Source organism: Dermacentor andersoni, chromosome 10, assembly GCF_023375885.2.
Source record: "Dermacentor andersoni chromosome 10, qqDerAnde1_hic_scaffold, whole genome shotgun sequence".
Classification (NCBI taxonomy): Eukaryota; Metazoa; Arthropoda; class Arachnida; order Ixodida; family Ixodidae; genus Dermacentor; species Dermacentor andersoni.
This window is the reverse complement of record NC_092823.1, coordinates 39,726,001-39,737,749: the sequence shown is the minus strand read 5'-3', so window position 1 is coordinate 39,737,749 and position 11,749 is coordinate 39,726,001. Positions and strand designations below refer to the sequence as shown.

The 11,749-nt window shown below is 50.0% G+C and overlaps 1 protein-coding gene across 1 annotated transcript; it reads left to right on the top strand.

Moving 5' to 3' along the window:
* The first annotated feature begins 8,135 nt into the window (after positions 1-8,135).
* Positions 8,136-9,227, top strand: LOC126519035 (solute carrier family 22 member 13-like). The gene has a single exon (XM_050168647.1). It carries the CDS (start codon positions 8,136-8,138, stop codon positions 9,225-9,227), a length of 1,092 nt encoding a protein of 363 aa, XP_050024604.1.
* The last annotated feature ends 2,522 nt before the right edge of the window (positions 9,228-11,749 follow it).

The window sequence follows — 11,749 nt, the reverse complement described above, 5'->3', positions numbered from 1 at the left end:
TACATCGATGACATCATGGTCACCGGAAAGACTGAACAGGAGCACCTAAAGAATTTGGAGGCGGTATTGAGACAGTTATCAGACAGAGGCATCAGGGTAAAGAAAGAAAAATGCGAGTTTTTCAAAGACAAGTTGCAGTACTTGGGACATGTCATTAGCGCGCACGGAATTGAACCGGCAACTGACAAGCTAGAAGCCATCGCAAAGGCTCCGCGTTCCACGGACAAGCAGCAATTGCATTCACTGTTGGGCTTGATAAACTACAATGGAAAGTTTGTTCCTAACCTGTCAAACGTCGTTTTACCCCTAAACAGATTACTGCGACTCGATGTTTCCTGGGCCTGGAGTGACGAGTGCGAAACAGCCTTCTCGCATATCAAGCAGCTGCTGTCGCAGCCACCGGTTCTCGCTCACTACGACCCCAGTGCGCCCCTGCAACTGTCGTGTGATGCATCGGCATACAGTATAGGAGCTCTCATCTCTCATGTGGAGCCAAATGGTCAGTGCCATCCGGTTGCGTACGCATCACGTACCTTATCTTCAGTGGAGGTCAATTATAGTCAGCTGGAAAAAGAGGCGCTCGTACTAGTTTTCGGCGTCAAACGTTTCCACTACTATCTTTTCGGGCGTTCATTTGTTCTCGTTACTGACCACAAACCCTTGCAGACAATTTTCGGTCCCAAGACGGTAATACCAACTGTTGCCGCAGCTAGACAGCAACGCTGTGCTTTAGTTCTGTCTGCTTACAATTTTACTTTGAAGTATAAGCCATCGAGTCAAAACGCCGAAGCAGATTGCTTATCTCGATTGCCTCTGCCAAGTGAAAGTGAAGAATGCCCGGATGACCAGTTTTATCTCCTACGCATGCAGTCCTTGCCAATTAACTGTCGCGATGTGGCACGCGAAACGGCCCGAGAACCGATTCTAAAGATAGTCATGCAGCACGTAATGAACGGTTGGCCTGAGACCATCGTGAGTGAAGAAATTAAGCCGTTTTTTCACAGACGCTGTGAACTTTCTGCACAGCTAGGGTGTCTTCTTCTTCGAACGCGTGTCGTTATTCCTCGGAAACACCAGTCGCATATGCTCGAAGAATTGCACCAGGGACATCCTGGAATTGTTCGGATGAAAGAACTAGCACGTAGTTACGTGTGGTGGCCAGGCATCGATCGCGACATTGAGACCCAAGTGCGTTCTTGCAACCCCTGTTTAACTCAACGCGCGATGCCTTGCCCGGCTCCTTTGCACCTGTGGCCATGGCCAACCAGACCACGGGAACGTCTGCATATAGATTTTGCAGGACCTTTCAAGGGCGCCATGTTCCTGGCTGTGGTCGACGCTCATTCCAAGTGGCCGGAGGTGTGCCAAATGCGAGACACCTCCGCGGAAAACACAGTAAACCGTCTCCACGAAATCTTCAGCAGGTTTGGTTACCCTGAAGTTGTGGTATCTGACAATGGACCGCAGTTCATCTCAGCTGTGTTTTCAAATTACCTTAAGAGCATTGGCACGCGCCATGTTAGGACGTCAGCCTACCATCCGAGCAGTAATGGACAAGCTGAACGATTTGTCCAAACTTTGAAAGCGGCACTGCGGAAAAGTACTGCCGCGAGCTTAGGCACCACGTTGGGAGAGTTTTTGTTGTCTTACAGGAACACTCCACATGCCAACACGGGCGAGGCACCGGCCACTCTCCTGCTACAGCGTAGACTCCGCACCCGTCTAGATGCCGTCAAGCCCTCGCTGCAGCAGAAGGTTTCGACGCGGCAGTTCATCCAGACAGTGCGTCGCAAGCAGCGCGCACGTGAATTCGCTGTGGGTGAAAGTGTTCTTGTGCGAAATTTCCGACGCGGTGCAAAGTGGTTGCCTGGAATTGTGTTAGGGAGGACTGGATCTGTTTCATACAGAGTTCATGTGGAGACCGGTGGAGGTGTGTTTGCCTGGAAGCGCCACCAGAACCACATAATTCAAGCCAGGGATATGGACTTACCGTACATCCCTGAACAGCGAGACGACCCCGAGCAGCCGCGACCCGACAGCCGCGACCCGGTGCAGCCAGCTTCGTCTTCTCTTCCAGCCACGGCAGAGCGGCGTTATCCTGCAAGGCAGCGGCGCCCTCCAGACCGCTATGTGCCATGAACTACTTTTTGTTTCAGTGTATGCGGCCGAACTACAATAAGAAGGGGGGAGTGTAGTGACTGCACGTCTACCGATAACGTACACGTGCGCTACTGCGACATGCCCCATTGATAAGAGCTTATATACCGCGGCGCCGAGCGTAGCCGGCGCACTTCTTCCCAGCTTATCACAGCCGGCGGCCCAGCTGTGCTGGCGCTCGCCAGTCCCCTTGTCAATGGAATAAAGCAATTCCCTTTGCGTACTGTCCCTGCAACCGCCTGGTTCCTGCATGCCTGGAAGAACACCAGAGTCATGAGTTCCATGTCGGAGAAACGACTCCCAACATTGTAAGGCGGGCCTTGAACCGCAGATGACTGTCAATTTACCATAACTCTATCTATCAATCACATGAAGTGCATTGCGGAGAGCCGCGAGCTCTGTATCTGTAGACGTAGTGATACGAGAAGTCTTGAACTATTCTGTTGTTCACCTGGTTTGTATAGTTTACAGCACCACTGCAACTGGTTGATGTAGTTAAGCTGTCGGTATAGACGTGCGTGCAGTCGCTGCATTTCTCGTACAAGAGGAGTAACCTTATTTGCTTGAGTGCGGATGATGGCAAGTCCGACTTTCTCTGAAGTCTCGGCATTGTGAGGTTTACTGCAGTGCGGCTCACACACCATGAAATAAATCTGTGCACGTGGCAAGCGTCGCCGGAAGAACGCGAGCCAGTGAGGGATCCATCGCCAATATCTCATCCTCGACGAGCCAACTCCTGGGTGTTGTGAAAGAGCATACAGAACATCTTGACCCGGAAGATGCCCTGGAAATCTCCAACGTCGACAGCAGGCTGCTCCACATGCGGCAGGCAAGATGGACCATGCTCCGGCGTTGGCAACAGCAGGGGAAAATTACCAAGCACTCAAGGAAAGGATCACTCGACTCGACACAGCGATCTCTGATCACGGGACCAAGTTCACCCGGCAGCAATGTTAGCGAATCTGTGATCGCATAAGGAGACGCCTCGGTGCAGCCCGGACGTGGCACCTCCTACCCCACCCCCTATACACGGACACCAGCAGGACCAACGGCAGAAGAAACATGGCCAAGTTAATCCACAGGCATGCTCAGGACCCGGGGGCGTTCCTGGCCGAGGTGATAGACAAGTACGTCGGCCAGCAACTAAAGACACCGTTAACGGCGGCCTACCGCGGCCGGCTTACCGCGCACATAGACGCAGACTTTAGGTTCGCTGGGGTGTCGGCCGCCAGAACAGCATGTACCAAGCCATAAGAAACAGCTTGGTCGTATGCATGCGTGACATACCGTGGTCGCCTGTCGCCAAACCATCATGGAGTTGTGTGATGACGGTTTATCTTGGGTGCTCGCGGATAACAACTTCATATCAGAGGCATCAGGAGGACGTTTCCACGGTACAAGATCACAGACTGCAAAAAAGCAGGCTTGTGAGTGAAGGCGTAAGAAGGTTGAGTACTACGGCCCTTGTTGACGTTGAAAAAGACGACAGCGTTTTTATTCTTTGTTTAGTACTGAGGAAATGAGTTCAAGTTATATTGATCATTTGCATCAGAATGAGGGCGTGCTATGGCGAAAAGCGAAAACATTACATTTGAGGGTGCCCTAGTACGCTGTGTAAATTACATACGATTGGAAGAATATGGCATTACGAAATAAACAGAAGTCCAAAACGATTTCACCTCTTAGTACAGTGTAGTAAAAAAGAAGCACCTTCGCAGTAAAGTTGTTGAGGGCGCAATCAATGACTAGGCTGGAAAAAAACAGTATTGTAGGTATGCGGCAAACTGGATAGAAATTTAGCGTTTTGGAAACCGGTTAAAATTGCTCCTGAAGGCACAAAGCAGACTGACTCAGTCGGCCACCAGAATCTCGCAGTGATGAAATCCCGCAAGGATGCAATGACGCACGACTACGCGCGATTGTATGCCAGCAAATAACGACATACTTTAGAAAATCATACGCTTCGGTATCGCGCTCCGTAATGGAGTAGTTTAATTCGAACTGGAAGAAAGGGATGCAGTGTCCACGATAAACTTGACTTTAAACGGCTTCAGTCCCATAGCCGTCGGATCATTCAGGACTTACGTGGGAGTGTGGCCATCAAAAAATGCTAGACTCGACGGTTAATTCAGTGAGGTGTTGAAGAGAAAGAAGGCAGAAAGCTGCAGAAGCCCTCAGGAAAATGAATTTTTTAGTAGCGTGGTCCGGGGGCGTGCTATGGTTACAACGCTTATAAAATATTTACGCAGAAACCCCTCTGGGAGTTGTCTAAGTGTGCGTGAGCATTGTGCCACTTGCTCATCTCCACGCAAGCCTGGTGTCATTATCAATGTTGTGAAAATTGATCCGAACAGTATGAACGACAGCGCTGCGGCGACAGGGACCATCATCAACCGTGTTTAGCCGTACTTTAGTGTCGGCTGCAGATGGCGCGGCCGCGTGGGCCCTATATTGTAAGCGGCCTGTGATTGGGACACGGTACACCGAGTGTTGATAGCTTCGTTCGCGCTGTGTTCTCGCCGCTTAGTTCGCGTTGAAGTGAGAGGCAGCACGAAAGTCAATTCGTTTGCTGCTGCGGGCCCTATCCTGAAAGCGAACATCTTACGTGACGAACGGACGGACGGAGCGACGTACTGACGCACGGGTTTCCTCGTTAGGTAAAGAGGCATATAAATGCTTGCGCATTTAAAATCTCAAAAATTTGAAACGCAGGCCAACAAAAATGCGGGCTTCATGGCAAAGTTGTAACCGCTGGATATCTCAGGACAACTAAATTTGTCTGGTTAAAGATAAAAACTCAACGTTGACAGGGTGGCCGGATTTCGGGACAAATAAGTTGACTGTGGAAGGAGTTCAGCTGAAGCCATATGTGCGAAATAAGGTGATAATATCGGCACGCGTTGAACAGAGGCACCGCAGGTCTTGTAGCACACGCAAGTGCTTGACAACTGTAGAGTAACTGGCAAACTGCCCATAGGAGCGAGATGTCTGGCCCTCAGTTACATTGTGAGTCGGTGCTGAAATTAGGGACATGCACTCTATCACATGAGAGACACTGAACTCCATGATCCATTCTTCGTCGGCTGATACTGATCTTCGCGCGATAAGGATGCGAACAAATTGTTTCCTGTGCCGAAAATCACCTTCCTCCAACTGCCAACATTCCTTGTTTTATACTTGACAATCGCTCAACTCGCGAGTGCAAGTAAATGTGACGAGTTGTGCACGTTGCCATTGGGTATGTGGCCAAGCAACATTGTAAACGTCGAACGGAAGCATGGCAGACAATGTGGAGAACAGACACATCTCACGAAAAACAGCCCAATCGTCTTAAGTAACCGTCTTCTTCAAGGTACATGGACAACAATGACGTTCCAGTAGTCTGAGACCTAACTGCATGTAATGTATTATACCCAAAGGTGTAACTGACCCGCTGGCCAGTAAGAGTCACGCACTATTGTGAGCAGCTTCGGCCATAGCGTGCTAACGGATGACGACACACTTTGTACCATTCTTTTGTCGTACCTTATGCGTCAAGCAGGAAAACCGACTTTTTCATGTGTCTAGCCCAAAAATTAAGCACATCCTTTCTCGGTTGGCAGCTACCGCAGTAGCGCATGAGTTCGGATGGAAAATTTACTAGCAAACAATTTGGGGCACCATAACGAAACCGATAGGTCATAATCAAGAGCCGTTCATAACGGCGTTTCATAGCCTTTGTGCGACATTCGGATGGTAATTTTACCAACAAATACGGAATACGTTCCGACTCAAGAAAAGCTGTCGCGGAGCGCTGCCGACGATTATCCTTGCAAGCAGACTTCGCAGACTAAATGGAACAGAACCGTGGCTTGCTTTCGGGAAGCCTCTGAAAATCTCGGAAATAGTCATGACTCTGTTTTCCGAGTCGCGACTTAATGCTCAAAAGGTAAGTCATTTCGAGCCAACAGGCGGCTACTCTTTATCAGGAACAGAGATAAAGCCTGTGGGACAAGCATTGGGGCGAAGTTCAGGCCACACGAATAGCTTCTAATTCTTTAATTTTTGTTTAGTTGACGTCATAACTACGTCATCGCAGGGAAGTTTGCAAAGTTTAAGGTCAATAGGCCACGTGGTGGCACCCATGCGAACTAAATTCTGATGGCCAAAAAAGGTGCATGTGATCACATGCAGATAGCGGCAGCAAGGGTGACCTTCGTCCAATTCAACTGTCGGTGATCACATGCACCAAACAGACAAGGAAATTCTTCAAAAATTTCCCCGAACAGGCCTTTATTACGGCTTCAATAAATATCTTTGCACGCGCAGACTAATAAGGTTTAAACGGCTTTTCTTCTCGTGGCTCGGCTCTCCAACAAATGTACTCAGAAAATATCGTCATAAGGGGTAAGATCCCTTCTGTGTGTCCAATGGAGCATCATAGATGATCGTAAGAACTGTGACAGTCTTATAATGCTCATTATTTCCTTCTTTTTGTATTTTCACATATTTCTTACCCCTGATACCTATATACCCATATTTCTTGCTCCTGTGCAAGGTATGGCTAACATGTCTCTGCATCTACCTTTCTCATTCTGGGGACACATAGTCACCACCATGGAGGAAGGAAAGCTATAGGAGGGAGCATTACGTCTCGCAGCCAGCCTTGCAAGCGAACACGCGACCTTTGCGTTGAGATCACGGAGCAAGAATCAAGATTTCCTGAGACGTTTCGTTCCCAGTAGCTATGCCAGTAGTTTTTATTCGGTGCTTGCTTGTTCCGCTGGCCTGCTGTGGCTCTGCGTGCAGCCAGAGCAGTAACACAAAAAGCAACCAAGCACTTTGACGTGCGATCACGTGTTGGGCCTTCAAGTTTGGATTAAATCGGGTTGCGGTATACTCCCTTCTATCTCTTTCCTACCTACATGGTAATCACCGACAACGGGCTTTCGACTAGCCCTGTCATGATTGCGAAGCCATGTGAAAGACAAAAACATAGACATTGATGAGATTCATTATTTATTCCTGGAAGTTCGAGCTATCAATATATATTTTTTTCTCTGTGACAACGCAAGAGAAGAAAGTTTAAAGCACATTGACGACTTTTCTTTCTGTAAGCAGTAATGAAAAAACCGAACCCCGTCTAAGGGCACGCGACAACGGACACAACCGAAAGCGCGCGCTCAAGAAGAAGAAAAAAGACGCCTTCCTTTCTGTCGGTCCGTACAGATAGCTCTCGTCTGAAGCCTTCACATATAGTTCGTTCAAGCCTTGTAAACCCCACGTGCCGCCGCTTACAACCAGGCCATGGACCTCTTTCTACCACAGCGGCTGGCCGGCGTTGATCTACGAACAAGCGAATCCTTTGACAGCGAAGAAGGCTTCGGCCACGGGCCTTTCCAGAAGAGGACGCTCCTTCTGATTCTTCTGGGAGTCTTTTCGATTACTAGCCAAACCACCTTAGTGCCCCTCCTTACCGGTGACGTCGACCATTGGTGCAAGCCGCCAGGCGGCTTCAACATCTCTGCAGCCAATTGGAAGAATATTGCGATACCGACAGAGGCCGACGGACGCTTCAGCCGCTGCCGCGTCTACGAACACTGCAAGCCCCCCGCTGACCCCAGCAGTCCCATTGAAGATAGGAAGATTGGCGCTGGACCTGCCGAGGTCGGCTGGTGGTACAGCAGATGCTTCCTAGGCCACCGTTAGCTCGACGACACCAACGACACACTCGATGCGCCCTGTGACGAGTGGGACTACGACGTTCGGACGGCCGAGACCAGTGCGGTGAGTTATTGGAACATGGTGTGCCACCGACGTTTGCTGCCGGCAGCCCTTGTCATCCTGCCATGCTCGCGGGCTCCGCCGTGGCGGTCGCGACCTGCACGGTGTGGACCATGGTGGCGACAAGTTACGTCAGTTACGCTGTGGCACGTTTCTTTACCGGGGGCAGCGTCGCCGCATACGCGGTTTTTGCATTCCTGATTCCATTCGAGGTCATGACGCACACGCACAGGCCGCACCAGGTCCTGTTCCTGGCGGTTGTCAGCGCGGCGATAGGCAAGGTTTGGCAAGCGATCGTCACATCTATGGTCGTCGACTGGCGTCTGAAGCAGGTCATCTTCCTCGCTCCGACGGCTTTTCTGCTCCCTGCTTTGTCTGCCGCACGAGAGTCTCCCCGCTGGCTTGTCGCGAAAGGAAGGCTCGACGCGGCAGAAGTAGTCATGATGCAGGCTGCCAAGACGAACAACTTCCCGCTTGCGGCCACCGCCTGTCTCGTGCGAAAACTCAGGGAACAGGTCGAGAAACGCACGGGTCAGGAAGGCGCAGACAGAGACGACTTGATCGACTGCCACTCCCTCCGACGTCGAGCGTTGGCCATATTCTCTGTCTGCTTCTGCATATCCTTCGTCTTTCACGTCAGTGCTTTCTCGACGGCGCGTTTGGGGGAATTCTGGATCCCGGGCCTCACGGTGGTCGTCACGCTGTTGACGTACGCGGCCATGCACTTCTTGATGACCGGCGTCGCCCTTATTACGGTCCTTACCAGTTGCTTCCTGCTGACGGGCATTATCCAATGCGCGCTGAGTATCGCCGCCGGCGCCAGACTCGGCACTATCACCAAGGTCTTGCTCGTGCTATCCCAGGGCGCGTCAAGTGTGATTTCCATCCACTGTTACACATACGTGCTCGAGTTGTTCCCGTCGGCCGTGCGGGGAGGCGCAATCTGTTGGGCGGTCGCCAGTTCACGCGTCGGGGCAATGTGCGCGTCCTTGACTTTCGCGCTGAAGCCGACCGGACACGAAGACGTGCTCTTTGCCGTGACCGGACTGTTCATGTTCGCCTGTCTGCGTGTCATCCGTGCCCTGCCGCGCACTACGGTGGTGGAGGAAGCGAAAATCGTGACCAGGCTAGCTTCGGACTCCACCAGAATGGCTGTCGACCACATGAAGCGGACCCTAGTTCCGCAGACTCAAGGAAAGGCGCTCAAGAATTCAAGCTCGGAGAGCTCCAAGACATCCGGCAGGAAGAGCCGAAAAAGCCGTGCCAGCAGCATTCCTGGCAGTACTAAGACATCCCGTAACTTTTGAACCGACCACGTGCAGTAATGACAAGCAGCACGAGGATTGTGCGCACCCCATGGGTGGTGTCGTCTTCTCGAACTTTACGAAGCTACCTCTAATATGCTCGTATCAGTTTTAAAGCAGCTGTATGAAAGTAGCCTTGAATGTATGTTTTCAGAAAGTAGCAGTTATTCTCTATTTTCGTATTTTTCATGTATCGGTATGTTTAATACTTATCTGATTCGTTTAAATGCATGCAATATAAAGTTTTGTAATGATAGCCAATGTGTCCAAGCTCTGAAAGATGCCGTCTATACTTCTCCATAATATTGTGACGCTCTTAGGTGCATAGTGGGTTCACGAATGTGACGAATACCATGTGTTCTTTTTAAAGAGACCGTTTCTTTCTTTCTCTCTGTGAGACCACCACTACAGTTTGTCACTGAATTACAGGCGCAGTGGGAAATGTGGGAGGCAGCTCGTTTCGAGCAGGTTCTACCAATTTCTAACACATGCCCACAACATAAGCCGCCTTTTTCCCTACGCCTCACATGTAGTGTAGACTGCGTCGTACTCCGCACTCCATACTCCCCCTGCACCCCTGTTCTGGAGTCCTTGATGAGCGCGATTATTATGCCGCTCGCATCTAACCTCTTTCACATACCTGTGACCCAAGTTAACTACTAGCTTGAGCCACTGTGTATGTGCCAGAATAAACTTGCTGATGGCTGCTGCATGTCTTATTAGACAACTTGGGTCACTGGGTATACGATAGTGGCATGCGCTCGTTCTTGGCCAATCTCCCAGAACTACTGCGTCAAGATGACACAAGGAACGTGTAGCATTATACCCTTATAGTAAATCGAAAGCATGCCATCGAAGTCGAGCGCGTCCGCGTAATGATTGGCCATTCCACCATTCATTAAGGCAATTCATTCAATGGCTATTTCACTCATGGCGATGCCGTGCCTTCGACCAGTGCTGGTGGTGGAGAACCAACAAGACACTTCATCTTAAAATGTACCTCTGTGTACATATGTGTTTATAAGGAAAATATATGCGAAGAAATGTATATAGAGCAATTAAAGACCAGCTCGTCAATCAACTCAACAAACACTACGCAATTTCGCTTGACACAACTTTCCCTATAGCATTACTTCCATCATCGTAATCCCAATAATCGTCATAACGAATGAAGCTATAGCGATTGAAATGCGTGAATAAAATATATTATGGAAACATATTTATTGTCAATAAAATCAGTCAATCAATATTCATCATACCTAATAAACATTACATCAATTACACACCAATCGTAATATAGATTGCTATAGTCGCACTAACGTCGTCACCCTCTGTCAAGGGTTCCACTTGTGTTGTTTCAGGATGACGCTTCTTCTGTAGGTGGTAATCGAAGGTTAGAGGTAGGTGGGTTGGAAGGGGGATGGCGTACCCTTAGGATATGGTGCTGATCTGGGACGCCTTTAATTACGCGAGGGGCACTCAGGCCAAGGTTGTCCATGAGTGCAGCAGCGATGGATCCAACCAGTGCATCAGTCGCCGCCCTCAACAAGAGAGTGACGGCTTCTCTAACACTCGGCACTTGAACCTAAATTTCGCGCTGTCCGAGCGGTAATTGTTCTCGGTGAAGCGGCGGTAGTGCTGTCAGGTTCATCTGAGGATCGGAACGCTGGGTGCTTGCAAGTCCTCTCGGGCCGGCCGGCCGAGGTTAATTGCAAACCGGAGTATCGGAAGGCGTAAGAGTAAATAGCGTTGCTGCTGGAGCCACGTGAAACGTCAAGTTGTAGAAAACGCTCATAAATGTCCTTTAAGCTCTCCATAAACGCGATTGGGGCGAAGTAATCACCACAAAAGGATTTGTACATGTTCTTTTTCATATAAAGAGAAGTAAACGTTTTGCTTGCATGGTATGGCTCGTTCCGGTTTTACCAGCGCTGTCGTTTTTAGATACGTTTACCCGTACTATAGTATAATGCGTCTGTGATGACATATCTCCACCAGGCCGAAACTCTTCCATTTACGGCAGTCAGTAAACGCTCGACCAAAACGCGCATGCTGCCTTTGCGGCGCTTCAATGTTACGGTGGACATACTGCGCGCTGTTGCCTATTTACTAAACAGCCCAGTTTCGTTGGCCCAAGCGAAAGCACGTAGCCCGTTCGTATATGGTGATCCCGGCACGCAAGACTTGGAAGCTGCTGCTGAAATTTTTTTTTTTTTGCCTTTTCTCCACGAGTGACGCCCAAACAAGGGGAAAGAAACAGCAACCAAATCGCTGGTATATTTCGTTTTCCTGCTGTGAGTTTGCGAGCGCGAAACACAGCGCCGTAAAACGCTACAGTGCAGACCGAACGCGTTCGCCGACCGAGAACACACCCAAACGGCATAACCATCTTCAGGCGTCTTGCTGCAGTTATATGCGCAACACCGCGACATGCGGAAGCACAGAGAGTAGGAAACAACGTACAATGCTCGCTACGCCGAGCTGAGGCGCTGAGCCACACGAGCTGAGGAGATAAATGGCGCGAA